General features: G+C 22.3%; 3 protein-coding genes across 3 annotated transcripts; all 3 read left to right on the forward strand.

Annotated features, from left to right (window-relative positions):
* The first annotated feature begins 4,029 nt into the window (after nucleotides 1–4,029).
* LOC105367584 (chymotrypsin-2-like) lies at nucleotides 4,030–9,215 on the forward strand. Its single transcript, XM_011506347.1, has 4 exons — nucleotides 4,030–4,154; nucleotides 6,393–6,718; nucleotides 8,479–8,730; nucleotides 9,023–9,215. Exons 1-4 carry the CDS (start codon nucleotides 4,109–4,111, stop codon nucleotides 9,167–9,169), a joined length of 771 nt encoding a protein of 256 aa, XP_011504649.1. The 5' UTR covers nucleotides 4,030–4,108; the 3' UTR covers nucleotides 9,170–9,215.
* A 2,859-nt stretch (nucleotides 9,216–12,074) lies between these two features.
* LOC105367739 (chymotrypsin-2-like) lies at nucleotides 12,075–16,441 on the forward strand. The gene is made up of 4 exons (XM_011506508.1): nucleotides 12,075–12,125; nucleotides 14,520–14,854; nucleotides 15,723–15,974; nucleotides 16,298–16,441. The coding sequence occupies exons 1-4, from the start codon at nucleotides 12,077–12,079 to the stop codon at nucleotides 16,439–16,441; spliced, it is 780 nt and encodes a 259-aa protein (XP_011504810.1). The 5' UTR covers nucleotides 12,075–12,076.
* Nucleotides 16,442–22,785: 6,344 nt separating this feature from the next.
* Nucleotides 22,786–27,338, forward strand: LOC105367741 (chymotrypsin-1-like). The gene is made up of 4 exons (XM_011506509.1): nucleotides 22,786–22,831; nucleotides 24,687–25,012; nucleotides 26,801–27,052; nucleotides 27,143–27,338. Exons 1-4 carry the CDS (start codon nucleotides 22,786–22,788, stop codon nucleotides 27,284–27,286), a joined length of 768 nt encoding a protein of 255 aa, XP_011504811.1. The 3' UTR covers nucleotides 27,287–27,338.
* Nucleotides 27,339–27,374: the final 36 nt, after the last annotated feature.

Raw genomic sequence — 27,374 nt, forward strand, 5'->3', positions numbered from 1 at the left:
TATATACTTGATATCTACTACTTCGTGTATTAATATAGTGAAAGTTTATAGTGTGAATAGGCTGAGTCATAGCAGTCAGTATTTATAATATTGAGAAGAAAGACAATATTTTTTATACATTGTGTGAACAAATATCATTACAGTACAATGTAAAATTAAAAAACGACAAAAAAATATATATATATATATATATATATATTTTTTTTTTTTTTTTTTTTTTTTTTTTTTTTATTAAGTGATTTGAATCATTCATTATAAAAGCTATGATTTTGAATTTACAATGAAAATATCTGATATATGTCTAGACATACGATAAATTTAGAATATTCCTTAATTGTAAGTATTTTTAATATGTAAAAATAAGTAAAAATTATAAATAAAATGATTAGATCATATAAAAGAGAAAACTTAAAACTAATCTTATTAAATCATATTTTCATTTTATATTATAAGAATTAATTCCTTAATTATTGTCGTTACAATTCGACTTTTTCATTATTACACAAATATAGATAGTATATAACTTTTCAGTTAGTTGTAACAGAATCAAAATTATACTTAAGTATATGATTACATTATGATTAGTATATAGATATAGAATTTGAATATTATGATAATTTATTGCTAAATTTTGTATGGATTGCACATAAATTTACATGCGAAACTTTTTTATTTCGTAAAGTAAATTTGTTTTACGAGTTTAATGATTATATAAGTGTATATGTTAAAGTGCTCAAGTGAGTTATATTATTAAAACTTCGAATTGCAAAATTTATAATAAAAGCACGAAGGAGTAAGATTTTCAGGATAAAATTTCATCCTGATTCATAAAACACTAGCAATAGCCTTCAAATATATACTATTTTATCAATTCATTATAATGCTTAAACTAAATTGAATGCTCGTCACTTATTTTCTTATTTTCACATTATTCTTACATAAGCCTCAAGATGTAATAAATTTAATTTATAAATTGTAAATTTCAAAACAGAAGTATAAAAATAGAACTATTAAGAGCAATTGTTTTGTAATTACAATAGTAAATATTAATCGTAAAACGAATGATAAATTCGTTTGTTTAGGATGATATTTTGTAAGACAAGCACAACTTCACGGATCTAAAATTAACTATATTTATTAAATAAATTTCAATTATAATAATTGATAAATATTTGTGTGAAATCATAAAGGTATCATGTAGTATAACATAATGCAGATGATAAACAAAAACTACTATGAATGGGAGTAATTTAAATAAAAAATTTTTCTATACAAAAAATATCTATAGATTGTTATTGAAATTAATTATAAAAAGACATAATTATTATTAAACGAATAATTATTTATATTATTGGTTATGTATTTATATAAGGTATACAATTAAAATAATGATACTAAAGAAAATTTATGAAATTTCGGCATGAAAATATAATAGACTACTTAATATATAAAATCAGTAACTAAATTAAAAATTATCTATTCTTTAAGATCACTTAATATAAAAATACAATAAACATAGTAAACTATATTTTGTTCTTAGCGAGTACTACTATTTTATTACAACTTACATATGCAATGTTAAAATGTTGATTCTCAAATTTTCATAATTAAAGCTTTACTTTAATATCAATATAAATCAATTTAATATCAATAAAAGAAATTGTTACTCGTAAAATACGTTATGTATATATTAATAAATAAATACAATTACAAAGCTATTTATTAATTACCGTTACTATACTATTTATCATATAAAGTGGTGGTCAACTTAATTCGAATGTAGTTTCAGTAATTTTTAGTACTGCGCATACGATGCGCATTTAGAGCAAGGAAGAATTATAATTCTTCGCTATAATTCTCACTCTGCTCGATATCTTATTAATTCACATACAGTATTAGTCGATTAATAAATAGCCTTTACATAGCATTTGAATTTATATTTTTAAAAGTAAAAATTCTCATGTTACTAGCCCAACTGATCAATCATCGACATTGCTATATTTCGTTTATAGTGTCATCATTCTATTTATTAAATTCAAAATTTGACTTGGAAAACAAAAAATTCTAATCAACGAAAAAATCACAAAAAATCACGCATAAATCTGTATATTTAGACGTCCATTATTTTTTAAATGACGATTAAAGAAGATCGAGTGTATCGCTCAAAAGCGTTTACTTGAAAGGGGAGTACGTTGACAATTTCAGTTGATTTTGATTAAAAGAAATTAGGTACTTTCTTATTACCTGGCAAATTTTTTAAAGTTGACCATCATATACGTACAAATTTTATAATAAGTATTAAATGAGAAACAATTGATCAACGAATGCTTTTTATTTATACGCACATACGGGGAAAAAAATCAAAGTATTTAAATACTTAATAAATCGAAATTATTATTTATATCAATTATGTATTATAACAAAATTTGTAGATAACGTAAATAATATTTTCATCTTTACTATCGACATACTTTATTAATACAATTAAAAATTTTTATTTCACTCTCGTATTCCATATTATATATCATTACTACCAACTAAATAAAAATTATTACTTAACCGTATGCTTATATAAATAATAATGATATTAATAAATTTATCAGTAAAAATAATGATACAAAATATTATTTGTAAAGTCTAATAAGAAAGTCGACGAGCATCGACGCAGAAGGGCTGAACGATAAAAGCATAACTTTAAAAAAAAAAAAATAACGATTCACCCGAAAACAGCGATTTACTAAGACTACATTACCAAAGGCTTTTATCCGCACACATTCTTCTGCAATTATGCCCTGTCCTACTTCTGATTCTTTTGGCCTTGGAACTTCGGATTATTATAGAGAGTTATCAAATTGACATAGAAATAATTATCGAAAACTTGAAAGCCAAAAGAGCACATGTTTTCGGGACTTTAATTCATATTGTAATGACGATGGTTTTGTGTATTAATGATACTATAAACATTGAACATATTTTAATGATATGAAAATATTGTTATAGCGCGTAGTCAATAATTTAAATAAGATATGTCTGGTCTTGTCAGTACAGTATAAATTAAGTCGTTGGGAAAAATATGCTCGAGATAACAACTGGCACAACTAATTCAATTTATACCAAAAAAGTTTTTTGAAGGCAAAGAAATGATGCGAAGTAATAATTGATACATTATAAATACTTTTATAAAGATAAACAAGTTTTATAAAGATAGAAATTTGTGATTGTAAGTTGCCAACTTGTTGTAAGTACGGATAAGTAAGGATTTTTCGCGTGGAAATTCCCAAGATACGAGATTCCTTTCACCCTAATTAAGAGAGATAATATCAAATAAGTGAAAAAATACATACCTCATCGATTAATATATAAATAAAAGAAAAAAAAACTTGTACCTATTATCGTTGGTAAAATTAGTAAAATTATTGAATGAGCACGATTTACATTAAAATTACTTGGTAGTGTTGCAATAAAAATCCAAGACCGAAATAAAGTAGAGATAATGAAATAATGATGCATAAGATTATTGGAAGAGGGGGATCAGGTACAAATATTGTAAGAAGGGAAGTTAGAATGATATAGAACGCTTTTATTTAATTGGGAATCACTTGTTATAGATTATTGTAAAGTTAATATCGAAGAATATATTATTAGTTAAATAAATTAAGAGATTGAAAGCTATAAGCATATAAAAAATTAACACAATAATTAAATGGGATAAATTGAAATTGAAATTTCTCGCACAAGTTAGGATTTTATAATGAAGATTATTTGAATTTTTTTTTTTTTTTTTAAACATACACCCGTTAATGATATTGAAATCTGGTCTATAAAATAAAACATTTACTTTGTTCATCTAAGAATTGTTTCACATTTATTTAATATTCTTTAAATTTGTTTATTATTATTTAATTATGTTTTTATTTTGTTTATTTTGTTTTTTAACTTATAGTTGCATGGGATTATTCGTGATTCACAGTACTCGAATAATATACAAAGTTTCATACAAATATTAATCAAGGATTGTTATTTATATAAATTAAGGATTATTCTAATCAACCATTGAATAGAATTATATTAACCAAACGCTGAAATATTCTATCATTCATTTGGTACAATGAATCTTATAAATTTAATATATTTCTCTTTAACTTTTATAATTGGTAAGTTAAAAAGTATTTTATAATTATAGTTTTAATTATGTTAGCAAGCGACGAATATTTTTAAATCTGTATTCATTTTCACGTCTATATGTAAAATTCATAAGTAACATATCAACAATTTCTATAAGATTTTTTTAACACAACAAAATTTGATATATATTATAAATTAAAATAAATAGATGAACACCATATTTTTAAAGCTTATCCTTAATGGTAAAATATATCGGCTCCATACCTCTTGACAATATGGCTATGTTTCATTTCTTCTTCTGATTACCGAGTTTCCTTTGCTTTCGGTAAACCACCAATCAAGTATACAGACAGAGAGAGAGAGAGAGAGAGAGAGAGAGAGAGAGAGAGAGAGAGAAATAGAGTAAAAGAAAATACTATAGGAGGAAGGAAAGGAAAAAACTATGTGAAAAAAAGTTATCTTGAACTTAAAATGAATAACGTAAAAGGAAAAAATCCAATTGACCCCGATTTCAAAAGATATTTTGGAATAAAACAGAACGAAATAGCTAACGAAACCCAGTTACCATTCGACTTTCAAATTTATTCATAATATTCAATCAAAGTCATTGCCAAAAAATCGGTATCTGAAAATTGGAATTGTAACCTTTGATGTAGTAAATATTTGAAAGACATCTTTATCTGTAATTATATTTTATAAAAATGAAAATATTATTCATCTTATTTAGACGCTAATGTTGAATAAAATACCGAAAATTATAAAAATTTGCAAAAAAAAGAATTAATCAAGTTAAATTTAATTTCTTCTACTTTATTGAACTTTTGCGAAACGTCAAATAAACTTTTTGATGTGAATTTAAATATTTAGATTTATTAAAATGCTAAACTGATGATTATTCTTAAATACATATAATTTTTAATAATTATCCGATTGCGATTTAATTTATTACATGTTATCTACGCATATGATTTTAGTTGCGAATATAAATGAGATAAATGTTTTCAATTGTTAATTTTGTCAGTATAATTTATAGAGTATAATGATAAAGAAAATACAATGATAAGATAGAATTCATGGACAGGTGAACAAAATATAATAGTAAAAAATTGACAATACCTTTTTATATTTAATGAAAATGAGGCTCTGTAGAAGAAAAAAATCCATACTAAGGGTTTCATAAATTATTAAAGAATATTTGTTAATTATTTTATAATTTAATTTGGAAATTTTTTTTTTTTTTTTTTTTTTTTTTTTTTTTTTGTCAAATTTTAACGTATATCTAAGAAAATTTTCATACAAATACAGTATTTTTTGTACGGTATTTGTTTATTTATCTATGTAGTATGCTTTTATAAATGTCTATATTTAAATAAGTTTCAAAACATGATAATAAATTAATTTATACATAATAATGAAATTTATAATAATGCATATGAATCAAACTATTTTTATTTATTTTTTTTTTTTTTTAATATAGTCATTTACAGAAATAGTATCTATAATTATTTGAATTAATTGAAGAGTAATCGACAAATCTATTAATCAACAATCAATGTTCTCTTTAATTTCACTGTAACTTATGTAAAGAGTGGAATTTTAAAAATCTTCATCAAAATTAATCCAAATTATATTATTCAATTGAATCTATATTATTTTAATTAATATTAAATTATATTAATCAATGTAAAAACAATGATTTGCAAAATTTCCGAAAATTAAAATTTTTCTTCAAACTGATTTGAATTTTGAATTGAATTGAAATAAAAAAAAATTGAACAACATAATCGAATGTAACTTAATTATTTCGCATAATAATATTTTTGAGAATTTAATAAATAATGGACAATTCAATGAATATCTTAAATCAAAATTAAAAAAAAAAAAAAAAAAAAACAGATTAAATTGAAATTGATTCATATTTTTAGTGCCATAACAAATTAATATATTCGTTCGATGATTAAAATTATCAATAAATATTCTTCTATATGCATGTTATACTATTTCCATTGTAACAATATAATATCCGATTGTTTACAAATAATGACACAAGTCATAAGTGTAATGTTCATATTTCAATTATTGAAAAAATGATCATTTAATGACTTGTTAGTCATAATCGTAGTCTTCTTTTAAATATCTTCAATTCATATACTTAATCGTACAGTTTTAGAAGGCGAATAAAAACTAATGAAAAAAATTTACAACTATACGTCATTATGAAAATGTTAATGTGGCATTTTGAAACTATTTTTTTAACGTCATTAAAGGTATATCAGCCAAACACGTGAAGATCGTCGGTGGATATAAAGTCGATATAGTAGATTTTCCATATGCAGTTTCGCTTAGATATTTCAAACAGAATCAGCACTTTTGTGGTGGCTCGATCATTAGCGAATGGCATATTCTTACGGCAGCACATTGTTTATATAAGAAGGAGCATCGATATCACAATATGAAAATATATACGGGCTCGGTTAGTACAATGAGAGCGAACGGAACAAATTTTGACATTGGAAATGTTTTCATTCATCCGCAGTATCGCTTGGTACAATCGGAACATATAATCGAACATCATGATATTGCCATTATCGTGGTACGTTGAGTCAAAGTAGTTTAAATTATTGTATATTAAGGATATCTGGAAATTAAATATATTATACAAATAGACAAAATTAACGTGCAAAAAAGCTGAAATTATTTGCACGATTCATTATAAATCTTTCGGACGCTTTAAATTCGAAAGTTTATACTATTCCTTATTCTAAATGTATATTAAAGCAATTATTTTTCTTTATTCGTGAGAGTTTAAATACAATTTTTCAACTGATTATAATATATTGATAATAATATATAATCTGATCATTAATTTAGCAAATTCCTTAATGTTCTGATCACAAAAGCTAAATCTGCCTTGCATTTTCATTAAAAAGCTCATTTATTAATATGAAGCACCAATTCAATATACCTAATTAAATATAATTTATTCAAGATTTCAATTAAATATCGAACGATTTATCTTCCATCTGTCACGGCAGTCAGAATTTGTTGTTTTAATACAACTTTGCTATCGATAAGATATGCAGCTTAATGTATTTTTATTTTCAGGCAAATTACTTAACACTTTAAATCATCGAAATAATACTAAAATTGTAAATACAGTTTTTATTTATTTTTTTTTTTTTTAACACGATATTGTAACAAAAAAACTTTTTTATATTCACAAAAATATGAAAATATATCATTATAAATATTGGACATTTATTCAGTTATTTTCTAATGCACTGGCACTTTTTTTTTAAATTGAAAGAATCTTTTTTATGGCTATGAGAGACTAATATTCTGTAAATTAAAGTAATTTTAAATAGTAAATTATATTGAATATGTATTTTTACTTTAAAGATTTTTTTTTTTTGTTCACTTTAATGATTACTCAAAGTGTCATTAAAACAAAGTGATTGTAAAATTGTCTATAATATTTATTTGTAATAAATGCTAAATTGATGCTAAATTGTTCATCTATTTTCCAAAATACTTTTTATAAGTATATTTTTTTTGTCTAATTATCCATAATTTTTATTTTAATTTTTAATTTTATAAATGAACCAGTTGATAAATATTTATGTACGTTATGATAATTTTATTAAAATGAATGTACAATCTATAATTGTCTGATGTCCAAATAATAAAAATATCTTACAAGTGAAAAATAATTGATGTTTCGTATAAATGTACATTAAAAAAAAAAAAAAAAAAAAAAAAAAAAAAAAAAAAAAAAAAAAAAAAAATAATAATAATTTTATAATAAAACGTAATAAAATTTACAGTGCAAATACATATAATAAAATTTCGTTAAAAATAGTTTTGGTTGTTTTACACATAATATACATTTCAAATATTAATAATATCTCAATCCTGCTGTTGTTAGCTTAAGTTTAAAAATTAATATTTTGAATTTTCGTCTGTTACGAACATATTTTTATATAACTCAATATTAACATACTTTACAAATATTGTTCAAGGATTAGACTAAAAACCTGAAATATTTCTTGATTATTATTTTATATATAATTTTTAATATAATTGTTTGTTCCATAGAATTTTTTTTTTTTTTTTTTTTTTTTTTTTTTTTTTTTTAATTTTCTTTTTACATTTTGAGTATTCAGTAGCGATTACATTTATATATTTCGTCGTTTGACGTGTAATTTTTGTTGAAATATATATTAAATTAAATATGAATTCTTAATTAAATTGCTTAAACCAATTTTCAAGATTTGAGAAAATTTTGATTGCGTTAATGAAAAATTTCTCTTCGCATATATATTAAGCCTTGTAACAAAAATTTTTATTCCCAAGACAACAGCAATGATTCATTTTAATGAATTTCAACAAAAAATAAAACTGCCCAGTACGCCCGTTATTGCTGATAAAGTTGGCATTCTTGTTGGTTGGGGAGCAACAAACTTTAATTCCACCCAGGCCGCCAATGAATTACAATTCCTAGAAATGGCAATATTTGATAATATGTTTTGCGCGAAATTTTTGTTCTTTACTTTACAAGATGAACAATTCTGCGCCTTTCATAATGAAAATGCTGGCGCATATGTGGTGAGTTTTTATTAAGCACCTGTGTAACGAACTATAATTATGAAAAAAAAATAAAAATAATAATAATAAATAATAATAAATAATAACTTAAAATTCAATTAATAATGGATGGTTTTGTTGTTTTGTCGTGAATTATATTGAGTTTGAGTTTACCGAGCGCGCAAACTAATCACATTTGAATATGTAATTATTAATAACATTATACATACGAATGTATATAAATCAAGTTTAATAGTTTATGTGTCAAGTGACGTAAATGCAATGAATTATCTTACTATTTTATACGTTTCAGGGTGACAGTGGCACTCCACTAACAATTAACGATGAGGTCGTCGGTATCGTATCATTTTCTTGTGGATGCAATGAAGCCTATCCAGACATATATACCAAAATATATTCTTATTTAGATTTTATAAACGATATTATAATGAAAAAATAATTTTTACACTTGTTTTTTACAAACAATATCCTACTTGGCTTATATCTACAAACGATAATTGTACAAAATTTTATACTTGAGAGTTGAAAATAAATAGAACAAATTTCGTAAACATGTTTTATGTAAAAATGTAAAGATTATTATGAATCTTGTTGTTAATAACATTAGCTTTTATTAATTAAGAAAATATAATATTCAATATCGTCTTTTATGATCATATACTATTCGGATTAGGTGTATATGCTTGACCAAACGATATTAATTATTATATTGCAAATGAAATAATGTAAGAAACGAATTAATTCATAATTCACCTTTCAAGTACAGAAACTTTTCGAGATTAATTTATATTATCTTCTATTAACATTACTATTAATTAAGATTAACTTATATTATAGCCTCTGCGACAATCATATTATTCCATAATCGCCTATGTATAGTATAAATATATAATAAACGCATACGGACGCACGTACGCATCCGCACACAAACTACATATCCACGCATATTTATATATCTGACATGTTTGGAGAATTGTAATGTAAATAGTTTCAAAAAAAAAAAAAAAAAAAAAAAAAAAAAAAAAAAAGTATATACATATAATTTAAGGAATTCGGTAAATACAATATAATAAATCAAGATTCCTTCAAATTATAATAATTGGTTAACGATTAATGATAACACACTACCTGGAAACAGTGAATCCATAAATGCAAATAAATATTTACGGAAATTAAATAAAAAAGCTTTTACGGATCTAATACGTTACATCTCAAAAACTTTTGCCGTTATTCCTTTTCCAACTTTTCAATTTTGTTCATGCAATTGTACATTAAATATATTTTTAACACAATTGTCGATTGTATCACCATGTAATTAATTTCCAATGTACGCTACTAACGAATAAATCATAATTTATTTTGTATCTAATAATTTATCATATTAATTTATATAATACTACATTATAAATAGTTTATTAAAAATTTAGATAATTAAATAATTATATAATCATATTTATCTTATATATTTGTGAGTCTATATAAAAATATAGCCAAGTATAATAAATAATTTGTTATATCAATTGTTATTGTTCATTTATTTCAAATATATAATATATAAAAAATTTATTATCCTAATCTAAAAGAATAAGAACTGTCGACACTAACTTAAGCAAACAATCAAGAAAATAAATATATTTGTGTTGAAATGAAATAATTTAAATGAATGCTTTGATCTGCAATAAAATTATTGTCCAATTTTATGATTTAATCTATTATTACCGCAAGTATTTTGTATATTAACATTTGTATATACTCATGTATAAATAGCTATTAATAACAATTTAACGAATACAAATAAAATTACTAATAAGTGTATTAAAAAATTCGATTTTACTGTATATATATATATATATATATATATATATATATATATATAAAGATTAATTGCAAATAATAAATTGACGTGGTTGAATCAACTATATTTTGTGTTTTTGTATAAGGCAAGGACATTTTTAATATTTAAATTCATTTATTCCATTCATTTCTGAATAATATTTTATTTATTCATTAAATTATCCAGTGATAAATTGTATTTATAAAGCATTATCAATATGATTACCCACAGCAGATAATTACCTTATGACAAATGAGTATCAATTTTATCATTGATCTCTACTTTAACGACAGCCAATGGAGATCGCTACTTTACCGACAGACAAAAAAAAATAATGATACAACATTTTACCGACATATATATATATATATATATATATATATATATAGGTGTGCAAGCATGCATCAGGTCGCGCACGCGCGTGAATAATACAGAACTCTAGTTTATCGTGAAAAGTTGGGTTTTAGCGAATTCTACTTTGACGATGAACGGTCACAAATTGTGGAGAGTCGGTTTTTTTTCGGTTGACAATTTACATATTAAAATGCAAAAATGGAACTATACTTGCATACGCAACATTAACAACTTGAGTAATTTTATTTTTAATTATATATTATTAATCTTTAACATAATGTATAACATTATATAGGATTTATCATATAAATTATACATATCACGTACGAGAGTTTTATCACTCCTGTTTTTTTTCTTCTCAAAGTAATGTCACTAAATAACTTGAATTCTTAAATATATATTTTGGGCATCGGTGTTCGTTTTTTATCTTACTTTTATTTATTAATAATTTATTAGATTAGGTAGCTTATTTCATACGATACTTTTCTCTCGTATTAGCGTCAGTGTGCATTGAAAATTATTCTATACTGGCGAGGAGAATTTTGTCATGAAATCACTTATTAATAAACACAATTTTTCATAAAAATAAGATTCAATGTAATCGACATAATCGCATGAAATTCATAGATTAAATATAAAACAAACAAAGAAAACCAAAAAAAAAAACAAAAAACAAAGAAAAAATCTTGAAAAAAACATGACACTGATTTGTAAGCAGTTTAATTTACATATTCTACATAATATTTAAATAATGATTTTATATTCTAAATTATAATCCGAACGAGCTTACTTACATTTATGTAAATATATTCTTTTCACAAATATTGAAACTTTCATTCTAATTGTCCATTAATTTTCCTATTCAAACGAAATTAATATTTTTCTATTTTTCTATTAACATATTGCTAATCTGACGTATTAAAAAGAATGCAATAAAAAGAAAAAGAGAAGAAGAAGAAAAAAAGGGGTCAGATCGTGTATATGAATATATTAAATTTAATAATACCGTTTCATTGCGTTTATTTAGTAAATGATTACATATTTAAATATTGATTTTATCGTAACTTGATAAACGACATTAGCGCAGCTTAAAACCGAGCAAATTTATATGTATAAAAGCATAGTTTAATTTTGGATATTTCAATTGTAAAAGTAAAAATGAGATTGTTTAGTGTAATTTGTACATATCTGGCATTAATTTTTATTGGTAATATATCATTTAAACTTATAATTTAAACTAAATGACTGCTCCAGTGTTTCACTCTTAACTTAACAATTTCACCTATTTTACTCAAATCAATATAATCAATTTTTAAACATATATTATTATAATTAAATATTACGTGTATATACAACAATTGATAATATAATGTTTATATTCTATTTGTTATTTTTGAATTACATTAGATTATTATGCATATTTGATATTGATATTAATAGTCGAGGTCAGTTTTCGTCTAATAATCGTTTGTTTACACACTTTTCTTCGTCGTTTCATTCTCGATTAAAGCTGCATTATGAAATTATTTACAATTTATATATTGTTATTTTATCTCAATGAGTAATTTCAAATATTTATTCCTATATAGATACGTTTTGCAATTGTATGTAAAAACAAAAAAAAAAAAAAAAAAAAGAAAAAATAAGAAAAAAATCGCACATAAAATTGAATATATATATATATATATATATAGATATATATATATATATTTATTTATATAAACTTATTAAACTTAATATTCATTGATAAAAATTCACTTAAACTTTTATTTATTTAAACTTGTTTAAATATATATTTATTTATTCAATGATATTTATACATATTCAAATTTAGTTGATAGGAGAGTCGAGTCGGTACTGATTTTCCACATTTTACAAACACGTTTTTTCGATTTTTTTTTATTTATTAATTTTTTTTATTTTATAATTATACTTCTAGTAATAGATAGTAATGCATTGCGTATGTATTTTTTTTTTTTTTTTTTTTTTTTTTTTTTTTTTTAAATATATTTTTAACGTATGATATTCTGTAAGTAAATATACGTGTTTGGACGGTAAGTTAAGTTTTCAAATACGAAGCTGAATAACTTGAAAAACAATATTTACCTTTAATCAGAATTTTTTATATTTTTTATAAAAAGATTCAAATAATAAGATTTTGTTAATTACTTGTAAATTTATAAGTAAGTATTGTTATATTTACTTTTCATATTATATCAGTTCCGCGTTATTTTTTATAAGTTGATTATTATTTTATAAAATATGCGAATTCCGTGAGGAATCAGAAATCTATTGTCTAAATACATAAATACGTACAATTTATTACAATTGAATCTGTTCTATTATTTTAAAAACACGTGTTTTTCAAGAGGAATTTAAAATTATTATTCTTATTATTATTTTTTTTTTTTTTTTTTTTTTTTTTTTTTTTTAAAATAGTTTGATGAATTTAAAGTCTATTTAGCTTAGTCAACTTTCTTAATGCGTTAATATCATTACCAACAGCTTTAAAATTTTTATATTTTATACTACGATCTTTCGATAAACTAAATTTGGTTCTTCGTATAATGCATTAAGCAGAAAAATATTGTCGATAATGTCGTTTAAACTTACATTATACGTAAATTATAGAATATGAAAAATTGTTAGTACATTTAATGTTTATTTAGTATTTTCATCGGAATTCTATATGATGATTACTATCATAGTTATACGGCCAGAGCTATTTAGATGATTGAACAAAAGATAAGTCATTTTAATTAAAAATATTTTGTATTTGCATGAGTCCGTATTGTAAATTGAAGATTATTTACTCATAATTATAGTTTAGCTTTAAAGCAAATATTATATTTTGTTCTAAATCGTTTGATGAAAATTGTTTAATGAAAAAATATCTTTGAAACGAATGACAGTGAAATAAAACTGTTGAAGCTATAATTCGCATAAGACTTATTATTATTACAATTGATGTTTTTTTTTTTTTTTTTTTTTTTAATTTTTTATAAATGATTAAATATAGATTGAAAAATCTTTAATAACGCGAAACAAATAATTAATTTAAAATGTACATAATTAAAATTAAAAAAATAATTTTCTTGTTGCTTTAATTTTCCTACTATAATTTAAAAATGTGTATAATATGTTTTATTTTACATACAGATTATACAATTGGCAATTTTATATTATACAAAGCGAATGAAAAAACGGAAATTTAACATCTATTTAATCTATCGTGGATGAGATTAGTATTAGAAACGAGTTTGAAAGTTTACATTTTTAGAAGTTAAACGATGTTGGAACGATTGATTGTATATAATTTACGAATTACAATTTATCTTAATATATCCGTATGCGAGTGTGTGTTTGTATGTGTGGGTGTATCATTATTCTATATCAGTAATTCTCTCTCTTCCTATGTATGTATATATATATATATATATATATATATATATATATATTATTTATTTATTTATTTATTTATTTATTTAGATAATTATGTAATAATTTTCCTTATTTACCCTACAGCTCATTAATTTTCTATACCTTTTTCTTAATCCCTTCATTGAAGAATAAACATTGATTACCATAATTTTCATTGAAGGTTTTGCAGTGGCTTTTAAAAGACAAATGCGAGTTATCGGTGGCACAGATGCTAATATAATGGAATTTCCACATCAAGTTTCACTGAGATTATTTAGTAATAATAAGCATTACTGTAGTGGCTCCATAATTACTAATAAGCACATCCTCACAGCGGCTCATTGTCTTTACCGTTTGGAAGCTTACTATAGCGATACAAGAATTTACACGGGATGTACAAACAGAAAGAATACTACGGGATCCTCCTACAGGATTCAAAACGTCTTTATTCATCCTCATTTTACTGGAGAGTTGATAACTTCGTCGATGTTTAGACACGATATCGCTATTATAGAGGTTACCTGAACTTAAGAAACTTAAGAAACATTTTATGCTTACGTAGTTTTACTCCATTAGAATATATTAGAGTATTGTGGATAAGTAGTGATGATTATTTATCGGAGAAGCTGAGAAACAATATAATGCTTATGCGCAATTATATTTCGCAAATGAAAAGATATTTTAGCATATTTTTATTGTAAAATTGGAATATCTGCACTAGTTTTACAGGTTTTTTTTGTTTTTTTGTTTTTTTTTTTGTTTTTTTTTTGTTTTTGTTTTTGTTTTTTTTTTGTTTTTTTTGTTTTTTTTGTTTTTTTTTTTCAACTATCCTTCACTCATCATCGTTACATTTCTTCACTGATATAGTAAAAATTTTACCTATAATCGTCATTCGCTTTATTCTCGTCGACTTTTATAATACCTTTATAAACCTAATATCATTATCCGATAACTTTTGTCATTTTCCATAAATCTTGTGATGTTCAATTATATAATTTCATATTCAGAAGAGGCGCGTTAATACTTTACTTATCCTCGCTACTTGGGATATATAAGGCATTAATTAAATGCCAAATTATTATTCTTATGAAATTAATATTGATATTCGACGATAAAGTTCTGTAATAATAAAAAACCATACATATATATTATGATTATTGTGTTAATTTTTATCATTTATGAAATTGCGTAAATTATTTTCTGAAAGAATAAAATTTGATATAAAATAATTCGATTGAATTAGGCAATGTAGGGTTGAAAAATATTACGAATAACAATCAAAGGCAGAATACTCTTAATTATTAAATTGTCGTGATTTTATTTTATAATCGTAGACTTTCTCGATATGCATATTATATCCTGACAATGGAAATTATTGTTGCAGGTTGTGGGGGTCATTGAATTTTCCGAAATACAAAAGATGGCCAAACTTCCAACGCGAAAGATTCGTATTGGCGAAATTGCTGAAGCTAGCGGCTGGAGCTTAACATCTCCAACATCAAATACAATCTTTAGCATATTACAAAAAGCTCCTATGAGGATTATGAGTAATATTGAATGTATGCAGAAAAATCCAATTAAATTATATAAAGGGCAGTTTTGTGCGTTTTTGCAACCCGGTGTTGGAATATGTACCGTAAGTATTTATATCATTGAACATTCATCGAATTGAACATAAAATCACGTTAATAAAGGGATTAAAATATTTCACATTATACATATATTTTAAAAATTATACAAATATTTCACATTTCACATATATCGTTATAAATGACTAGCCGATATATATATATATATAATAATTCTCAATCTAAGAAACAATATTACTTTTTAATAATAAATTGTATTTAATATTAAATCAATTTTATTTTATGTTTGAATTTTTAATATTTTAGTTAGAAACAAAATAACAATAAAAAATTATTTTAAATTACATTTTTTTTTCTCTCAATTTTTTAGTATGATAGTGGTGGCCCCTTAACTAGTAATGGCATAATTATTGGAATTATTTCATTCTGTGTTCCATGCGCAGTAGGCTTACCTGATGTATACACTGATATTTATTATTATCTTGATTTTATTAAATCCATAACGAACATTTGATATATAACATTATTTGTTTACATATATTTATTAATAAATTTATTATAATTAACTTTTAATATTTGATTTTCAAATTGTCATATAAATTTTATAATACATTTCGTTTGATCTCGCGCAATTATCTAACCATTATCCTTCGCTCTCCCACTCTCTCCCTCTCTCTCTCTCTCTCTCTCTCTCTCTCTCTCTCTCTCTCTCTTCCCACTCCTTCTTATTTACTTTATCTCCTGTGTCTGTATAAAATTCCATTTTTGCTCCTTTAAACTAAAGCTCATACTTATTTTCAAATATAAAGAAATTTAATGTAAATATGTAAGATAACACATTTGCTTACTAAATATGAATGGCGAAGTAATTAATCAACTGATTTCGATAATTATATTTTTCACATATTTTGTGTAGATTCGTATGACATTAGCAAAAAATTTAATTAATTGATATATAGAAAAATTATATAATAAAGACCGAAGCGCTTTGCTTCGATATCGTAATATTACTAATTGTAATATCTATAGAAAGATAATATTTTCACGTAGCAAAAGTGAAGGTGACGAATAAAAATAAATTATAAGTTAAATTGTTAAGCCGATGCGTTTACGCATAATTAGATAAATAATTTTGCAAAAGTACTCAAGTAAAACTTTTTTATATCATAATTGTAAATACTATTTCGGAATATCATTCGTCAGTAATACTATCTTTTCCAAGTCATAAGAAAATCTAAGATATACTTACTTACAGTATTAATCCGCTACTTATGAGTTTATTTTTAATATTATTCTTCCAAGAATATTACCGAGGAACTTAGGCATCTTAGGAATTTTTGTAAAACAATGAAAACACTACCAAAACCGAACATATATCGTTGATAAAATAATTCATAATTACATTAGTTAAAGAAAGTGTTAGACTGTCATCAATTATCTTCCAGCAGCAATGTGTAAGCAATAATGTGAAGTATGAGTATTTCAAAATGAGAGCCAGTGATAGGAGACAATGAGAATGTGAAAGAGAGATAGAAAGGAATAGTAAGCTAGATAATTAATAGACGAAAAAAAACAAACATATCTATAAATATGTATATTTATTGTTATTTAATCGTATATGATATGTCATAAAAAAAAAAAATAATCAACTGATTTAGTAATTATAATTTTTTATAAAATATAATACTAAGCTCATATTGTTCGAAAAATTTATGAATTTATTTAAAAATCTGTCATATTGAAGTAATTAATTATTATTACTATTATTAATGTCATTTGTCTGAATTTATCTAAGATTATGATTTTCCATTATATTTCAGGATTTTTTTTTTTTTTTTTTTTTTTAAAGTGAAAATGTGAATGTATTTATTCATATTCTTCATTAAAAATGTTGTTCAAATATAGTTTTATGTACAATAGACTGTCAATAAATGTAATCAGTAAGAAAATACAATATAATCTATATAAATAGTTGGAATTATGCATATCATAATACAAAAACAATTGTAATAAATATCATTAAAAACCTATAGATTAAACAGAAATGAATTATTGCATAATTATTGATAGTTAACAATGATATTACAATTAATTTACTTTTATATATAATCATCATAATTTAATCTAGTATTTTCATTCATTTATAGAAAGAAACGAATTGAATTTGACCTTTCGAAATCTTTTAATTTTACATAATTTACAAATTTACATATAATTTCATAATCTCATTCCACTTAAATAATTTATACACAAGACATATATATCCACTTGTATAATATGAAAATACTGTAACACAAATAATATAATTTTTTACTGCAATACAATTTCCAATGAATATTTTAAAATTTTGTTTATACTTCGTTATAAGCAATTTGTCGCGAAAGTATGTGTTAAATATGTACCTGAAAGTAAAGTTTGAAGTAAAATTATTATTCTGATTTGTAATTCGTACGATATTAAATATTAAGCAACTATTAATTTTATATTTAATTCTTGAATTTTTTTTCAATATTATTCTTTTATTGTTTTTATTCTCATTATTTATTCTATTTTAATATTTCTCTTATTCTTTTATTAGCCATTATCATTCATTAATAAAATAGTTGAATTAATTATCAAGGGTACTGATTATTAAAATTAATACATTGATTTTCATAGAAATTAATTGAAAACAAAATGGAACATTATGAAATTAAAAAAGATTAAAGTATTTGGCCTTTAATTTTGTATGTTACTCTATGACGTTTAAATAATTACATATATAAATATTTATTATTTATTACAAGGAAATATTGCAAAATAAGTATATATGAATTGAAGAAATATATCTTTTATGTTTATATTATGACTGTGCTTTTGAAGATTTTTTCTCAATAATTATACATCGCTACCTGTTAAAATTACGTTGATACTTTATGTATATTTATTCGAAATATTTTACAAAAGCAGTTGCTACATTTGAATAAATATTATGATATGAAATGGAATCAGGTTAATGAAAAATGTAAAATAATAGATAATATGTAAAGAAAAATGTAAAAGTACACACATTTTCAATAACATCACAATTTCGTATAACATAAAATAAATAATAAAGAGTATTATTCCATGCATTACATTAAATTATTGTTAATACTTTCTGAAATTTAATAATATATTACGTTACAAATAATAGCAAATAAATATAATAATTTCAATCAAATTTTTTTTTATGTACTAAGAATTATTAACAAGTAACCAAAAACTAATATTGTAATTTTTAATAAATTACAATAATTTTTAATTAAATACTCTACTATACCAACATAAATAGCTTAAAATGTTAACATAAAAATATATTTTTATAATGACAGATTTCGTTATCTTCTAATATTTTTTAACACAGAAATACTTGCAAAGATATAGAAATAATAAAATCATCTTAAAAAAAAAAAAAAAATAAAAAATTAACAAAATAAAAAAATAAATATATATATATATATAATTATATAAACAAAATTTGTAAAAATATTTGAATCTATATTATCCTTATAAAATATATATAATAAAAAAGAATTTTTTATAAATATTTAAATTTTGCTTCAAAATAGATTTTAAATTATTTCCTAAATAAATTTCAATCTTTATACTTTGATGTATATTATTACTATTTTGAAAGTTTTATAAATTCTAACTATAAGTTCATATAAATGCAAACTATGAAAATACTATTTAAAAAGATAATAATTGATAGACATATGTATTGATAAAATTTTGAATATTATAATGAAGTTTGTAGAGCATTTTTAAAATAATTTTTGAAATTAGCGTGAAATTTAGAATATCTAAAATTTGTATATAAATTATTATAATATTCAATTTAAAACTCATTTGCTAATATAATTTATTTATTTTATTATTATTTTATTTATTTTTAATTCATTATATTTATTCACTTTTAATCATCTTATTGAATTGAACCTTTTTGGATTCAATATCGTATTTAAATTTTCCTATTAATTTTATAAGCCTAATTTAATAATAATTGTTAGCGTTGAATTTTATGTTTCACTAAACTGAGTAGCATTATAGGATCGGAATAAAAACTTTATTTAAATAATTTGTTCAATTGCAATTGGAATTAAAATAATAGAATTCATTAAAAACTTCAATTACCAATTCTGCTATAATGAATTTATCTTATTTATTTACTAATTCATTTAATCATTGAAAGTATAAGGATTTCAAGCATTCGTATGCTTGAACGAACTTTTATTTACTAATCTTAGAATTTGACAATGAAAATTATGGACACTATACCTCAGAATTGATCAAATTAAATAAAATAATTTCAGTTTATGGTTATGATATAATTTTTAATTACATAGAGCTAATTATTAGAATGATTTACGTCAATTGAATTACCGAAATTTACGGTTTTGCTTCATCAGAGTCAAAGTAGCGATAAAATAATTAAATTTAGGTAAAGTTTAAAACTTGTCATTACAAGTTTATTAAATTAATTTATTAAATTTATTGATTCGAAATCATTAATTGTTTGTTAGTTGTAATTATAAAACATGATTTATAGAAGAGATATTTTGATGAATCGATATTCTTTTAAATATTGTAAATTTGTAACAGATTTATCATTGATAAACTAAATCTATAATCATTTATATCATTTTTTATTTTATGTTCGATATTTTCAAATAATTAAATTCAAATTAAAAACAATAATTTAAGATATATATGGAGACTCAATTTTATTATTTTCAATAAATTTTTATACTTCTAGAAGTATTGCTTATATTAACTAATCATTTAATGTAAGTAATTTTAATGAAAATAAGGCTACTCAAATTTCTCAGAAATTATATAAATATAATGTTAAGAATTAAGAAAAGTAAAATTTAAAACATATAAAAAATTCATTGTTTTAGATATCGAAAACTTTATTAATTAGTAATTACAGAATCCATTTGATTGTATTTAGTCGATAATAATTGCAATTAAATTATAGCTAAACGATTATGAAAATCGTAATCGTAATCTTCGTAATCGACAGATGAATATTATATTTAAACGTATTATTAAAGCAAAATAATTTTTATAACAATTCATCGACTTATCTTGGGTTCACAGTAATATCAAAATTATTACTATTCAAAAATATCATTAGAAGAATTGTAGAGAAACGGTTATTTATCATCTCTTAAATCGTTATTTTTTTCTTTTCAAACATTTTGCTCAGTTTGGCCACTCAATTCACTTTATGTCACAACTGGATATTTTACAATCGCTGTCCTTTCTAGAAGAGGTCCTTTTTGCATTATCGATAGCCGTCTCGGTCTCGTTTTTTTTTTTTTTTTTTTATTAAACTTGGATTTTTTCATACTATATTTTCAATAATATATGCTAATAAGTAATGTATTGAAGTTGACGATTAATACGCTAGGATGTGGAAAAAAAAGGATATTATAAATATATTGATATCAAATATTCGTAATTTATAAGTTAATATATCAAGTAGTATCCGTACTAACGTTTTGAGTGTATATTATATTTATCTTTTGAAACTGGAATTGATGAAGTATTTAGATATAATATTAATTCTCATTAAATTATATGATAATTATATTTATCAGTAAATTAGCAATGCTAATAAGTATTTTACTTAGAATATATATAGTGTTTTAAATATTCTCATAACATTATGTACATACAAATTTTATACATATTCATGCGAATACATCAATATTTGCAAATAATGCAATAAATATTATGAAGCCATTGTTCTTTGAATATTAATTTTATTTAAATTCAGTTATATTATGAATTTCAATGATCTATAGAAATTCACGTATCAATAAATTTCAAAGAATTATCTAATCAGTTCCTAGTTTAAAAATAAAATTGAAAATATCAAAATTAATTGTTATTAAGTTTCTAAACTCTAAAATCATATTTTAATTATTTTCATTATAGGTAATAATTAAACAATAGTTTAATGCAATTAAATTAAAGAAAAAAAAAATGAATCTCTTTAAATATATAAACAAGTACTACATTAACACTTATTAAGATACATAGAATAAGAGTTTAAAAGATATCATTACAGAAATTTTGTGTAACATTCATTATAATTGACAGATTGCTAGAAATTTAAAAAAAATTTCGAAATTTTACTAATTTTATTGTGCGTATAAAATCAATTGGAAAAACAATATGAGCTTTGTAACACTAGACTTTATCACATTATATATTATAAAATTTTCTTAAAGAATAATACAATAAGAGTACGAAGACATTACAAAAATGTATGTTAGGTATTCTAAATCAAATTTAAAAAATTTCAATTTAATTAGTTACATAAAAACACTTATTATTTTATAGGATTGCAGGTTTTTTATAAAATTAGAAAATTGTAAATTTACATCACCGAAATGTATAGACAATAAAATATTATTGACAAAACTTTTATGAGTAAATTAGATTTAAAGAAAATTAACAAATAAAAATAGACAAATTAATTGATACTATATTAACTTGTATCAATTCTCTATAAACTATATATGGTTATATTAACAATATATATATTATATATATTATATATATATATATATATATTACATAACATTAAGAAAGTTGTACGTATATGCATTTATAAGCAGATATATTTAAAATCATTTTTTGTAATGTCAATATTCAGTAATATTGTACATTAAATACAAAATTTTTATCTGCAAGATAAATTTTAGAAATATATACAGTCAAGTACTTTAAATACATTGTAAATTAATTGCATGTTATCTTTCAATGAATCAAGCTATGTATATAAAGAAGTAATTTAAATTCTTGTTTCACTCAAACAGTAAAATGACTATTCGAATCATTATTTGTTTGTGCCTAATTTTAAGCACTGGTAAGTTAAGTTTTTATTTTAACGTTAATAAAAAATTGTAATAAGTTTTATTTTTAAATTTATTTATACAACAAATATGATTACAGTAATTTATTAATATAATCAAAATCACTAGAATAAAAAAGAATAATTATGTATATGTAAATGAGAGTGAAGTTTTTGTTTAATAATTATGTATTTTGGTATTTCATAATTTAAAATAGTATTGTTAAATATTATTTTATTATTAAAATAATTTATTGCACATACGGCCTATTTAATAATATAATATAAAATATAATGACTAAACTATTTTTTAAACAGAAATGTATGTACATTAATACAATAATTTTATGTTGTAAAAATTCATTTTCAATATCAGCTACTCGTAAATTATTTTTTTATAATCATCGTAATTTTTAAGACAATATATTCTATCTTGAGCAAATACATGTTTTAATATATCAACAATAGTCTACATACAAAATTTATGTACACATCCTTTATTTGTGTTACCATTTTTTCTTACCATACATTGTTTTAATAACAAATCAACATTTATATATTTTAGATTCATATCCTACCAATTTTCAAATAGGTGTGAAATCTTACAATTTTACTAACTGTTTGTACAATTATTATGTATATTTCATATATGTTTAGTTCTATGGCGTGTTACGCCGTTCGTTTATATATATATATATATATATATATGTGTGTGTGTGTGTGCGGTCATAAACTTCTTTTTATTTATAGTATCATATATTAAATAATCTTTATCGGAATTTAAAATTTGTTTGCAGTATTTTTCAGTAAAATTTGTTTCATTTGGATATTGAAAGTTTTTTTACGCTATTAATACGTTCTTTTATTTGAACAAAAATCTCAGATGAATGCCATTTCTTGTATTAACGTACTAGCGATCTTCTAATCATATATATTCATTCGTATTATTAATATTATAATAATACATCAGGATATATTGTTTACTCACAAAAGCAGTAAATTTTTACTAATAAATTGTTCTCAACTATGTAAGATATTCATCTAGTAATTGCAATAGCATTAATTACAAATTAATACATCTTCAATAATAAACATTAAATATAATAAAATTTATTTATATATAATATTTGTTTAGATTCTATTGCTAAATGAAGGGTAATTAATTTTTTTATATGTAATGATTTTGATAAGGTCAAACTAATGAAATATCATCATATTTTATTAATTAATTTTTATCATTACTAATTAAAACTTACTAGCACAATATGTTTGATTTAATGAAACATTATACAATTACTACTATAAAATAATAATTAATTTTTCTAAAACATTCAATATATTTTATTTAATAAAAAATACTCTTTTTGAACATATAAATAAATATTTAATTTTACTAATTCAATATCTATTAATATCTAATTTAATTTAATTTAATTTAATATCTATTAATATCTAATTGAATAAAATTGTAATATATGATAATATAGTTTTTAATGTAAAGATGTTAAAGTATATTACTGGATGATATTAAATAGAAATAGCATAACGGTAAATAAAGTTAATAATATTAAAATTCACTACTGATATTTTGTAAAAAAAAAATTTAGGCTTTATATAAATAATTAGTTACCAAAATTTTTTTCTTAATTAAATATATATATTTATATACATAATAAATATTTTATTGGCTTAATTTGTTAATCCTTATTAAAAATTAATGCGCTTGCAAAAATAATGTATTTGAATATCGACGAGTATCATTGACTACAATTTTATGTAATATAAATTTAAATTACAATATTAGCATACCATGAATCTGCATTCTAATACGTTATATTAATAATTATATACATAATGAATATCGTTTCAGTGACTTTGGGTAGAAGAAGTCGAATCGTTGGCGGCACAGATGCAGACATAAGGGAATTTCCTTATATTGCATCATTGAGGAAAGTGAGCACCAATGAGCATTTTTGTGGGGCTACCATAATTACGAACTGGCACTTACTTACAGCAGCTCATTGCTTTTTAAGTGAAACAGATAAACTTGACATGTTTAGAGTCTATACCGGAACCAGCAATTCCTCTGATATATCCGGACCGTCATATAAGATTGCTTACGTCGATCTTCACCCAAAGTACAATGGAAAAATAACTCCGACTGGCAGCCATGCCCACGACATTGCTATAATAACTGTAGGTTGAACATTTTTGCTTACATAAATTTGTTAAAATCGCAATACAACATTATATGTACTCGTATAGAGTAACTTGCATTGAGATATGGATATGATGTTGCTTTTTAAAAAGCTCATACTCATAACGAATAGCACAACAACAATAAATTATCATTAACGTTGATTTCTAATATATTTTATTAGTTAAATTTGAAATAGAGTCAATTTAAACAATGTCAATAAACAAAGTAAAATTTCGCATTATACAAAAAGAGAATTATTCCATTTATTGTTAAGTTTATGTTTAAGTTGTTTATAATTAATATTTAATTTCTTAAAAATCAACCATTGATTCATCGATGTATTTAGTTTAATGAAATTTTTCTATGATAATAATACTTAAAAAATTTCTTAATTATTACATTTATGTCATGCAATTGCTGCCAAAGAAATTTTTAATTTATGATCTCTAAAAAATGAATATAATGTTTCATTAATTTTTATTTGACGAACTTGAGAAAGATAAAAATGAGATTAATTTCATGGATTAATTCAATTGTTTTCGATGGCAAGTAATTTAAAATTTTTCAATACAAAAACCCATATTATTCGAAGATTAGTTATTGTATTATCTTTTGTTAACAATTACAAACTTTGTTTCAAATATACTCTCATATGTATATATATATATATAATTTTAGAAAATTATAGTCATAGATTATTATAAGTATTATATTAATGTATTTTAAACTTACTAATTATCTGTTTGATATATTTATTTAAAAATTATTATAAATAATATGTAATATTATTTAAATGTATTCATCTAGGTCATAAAAATTTATAAGAGTATATAAAATACTTTAAATTCATTAATTTTAAGACAAAATTTTTTATATGAAATATTTAGTAAAGAAATCTTATATATTCAGACTATTTATATAAGAATTGTTATTTAATTGAAATCGCTCTTTCTTCTAATTATCTTTTAACTTTGTTATTTGAGTTGAATATTTATTAAAAAAAACATTAATTTATTAATCAAATAATCATAAATGATAATAAAATATTAGCTTAGTATTTTAATTTAGTTTGACACTTGCACAAAATATAAATTATGTAATATATGTTATTCTTAGAAATTTGATTTTTTTATTTGATAATTACTTACTTTAATATTAAACAATACTATTTTTTTTTCAATTCTATCGAAATTACAAATATTCTACTTTTAAACGTTCTTACGTTATCGTTTAATAATCTGTAATTTAACTACTATAATTTTTTACTATATTCTTATTACTTCCTATGAATGTTCATATATCTACTCAAGTTTATTCATTATTAATAAATTTAATGAAATAATCGAATCATACCTACATCGGCTTTTCTTCAAAAAAAAAAAAAAAAAAAAAAAAAAAAAAAAAAAAAAAAAAAAAACAAAAAAAAAAAAAAAAAAAAAAATAAAAAATTTTCACACGAAAGAAGAACTAAGTATTAACATTGTTCTTCAACAACGATATGTCAACAACATAGTAAATGTAAATTAAAAATTTTCCTATATAGAAGAAAATATGAATAATATATATGAAAAGTATAATATTCAATTTAAAGTACAAGTATTTTCACAACTATCGTTAAATGTTTAAATGAATAAATTTGACGAAGAATTTGCATAATAATTGAAAATGTTTGGGAATTTGAAGTCAAAGTCATTTTAAAGCAAATCAAACAGTTTTATCATTTTACCCTCTTCATTAATATCCGAATAAATTAAAAAATTATTATGTATAATTTTATTTTTTAGGTCTGGCGACCCATTGAATTCAACGAGTTCCAGAACAAAGCCAAGTTACCTACGCGAAACTCTCTTGCCAATGAAAAAGGTTACATTAGCGGTTGGGGTTCAAAAGACTATCCGTCAGATGAAACTTCGGAACAATTGCAAAAGGCGAAAATGTCAATCGTAGATCAAGATAAATGCTCAAAAATGGTTGACTTTATAATCAAACCGGAACAATTGTGCGCATTCCAAAGCATTGGAATCGGATCTTGTATTGTAAGTCAGAGCTTAATATGAATTGCAAACAAACGAAAGTCTCTAATTATGTTAATTAAATGCTGATGATTTGAAAAAAAATTTTTATAGGGAGACAGCGGCGGTCCATTGATCATTAATAGGGAGGTTGTTGGCATTTCTTCGTTTAATCTTCCATGTGCCAGAGGACTTCCCGATATTTACACGGACGTATACAACTACTTGGATTTCATACTACCACACATAAAGATGTAATAATACAAATAGGCCATATTTTCACATTCTCTGCTTTTATAATTGAAACGTTAATATTATAATCGGATAGATTTTATATATAACGAAT

Source organism: Ceratosolen solmsi, unplaced genomic scaffold (genome assembly GCF_000503995.2).
Source record: "Ceratosolen solmsi marchali unplaced genomic scaffold, CerSol_1.0 scaffold7, whole genome shotgun sequence".
NCBI lineage: Eukaryota > Metazoa > Arthropoda > Insecta > Hymenoptera > Agaonidae > Ceratosolen > Ceratosolen solmsi.

Excerpts from the sequence above, each read along its gene's own strand:
- LOC105367584 (XM_011506347.1), top strand. The coding sequence starts at position 4,109 with ATGAATCTTATAAATTTAATATATTTCTCTTTAACTTTTATAATTG. Across the intron at positions 4,155-6,392 it reads CTCTTTAACTTTTATAATTG|GTATATCAGCCAAACACGTG; the intron begins GTAAGTTAAAAA and ends ACGTCATTAAAG. Across the intron at positions 8,731-9,022 it reads AAAATGCTGGCGCATATGTG|GGTGACAGTGGCACTCCACT; the intron begins GTGAGTTTTTAT and ends TATACGTTTCAG.
- LOC105367739 (XM_011506508.1), top strand. The coding sequence starts at position 12,077 with ATGAGATTGTTTAGTGTAATTTGTACATATCTGGCATTAATTTTTATT. Across the intron at positions 12,126-14,519 it reads TCTGGCATTAATTTTTATTG|GTTTTGCAGTGGCTTTTAAA; the intron begins GTAATATATCAT and ends TTTTCATTGAAG. Across the intron at positions 15,975-16,297 it reads CCGGTGTTGGAATATGTACC|TATGATAGTGGTGGCCCCTT; the intron begins GTAAGTATTTAT and ends TCAATTTTTTAG.
- LOC105367741 (XM_011506509.1), top strand. The coding sequence starts at position 22,786 with ATGACTATTCGAATCATTATTTGTTTGTGCCTAATTTTAAGCACTG. Across the intron at positions 25,013-26,800 it reads ACGACATTGCTATAATAACT|GTCTGGCGACCCATTGAATT; the intron begins GTAGGTTGAACA and ends TTTATTTTTTAG. Across the intron at positions 27,053-27,142 it reads TTGGAATCGGATCTTGTATT|GGAGACAGCGGCGGTCCATT; the intron begins GTAAGTCAGAGC and ends AAATTTTTATAG.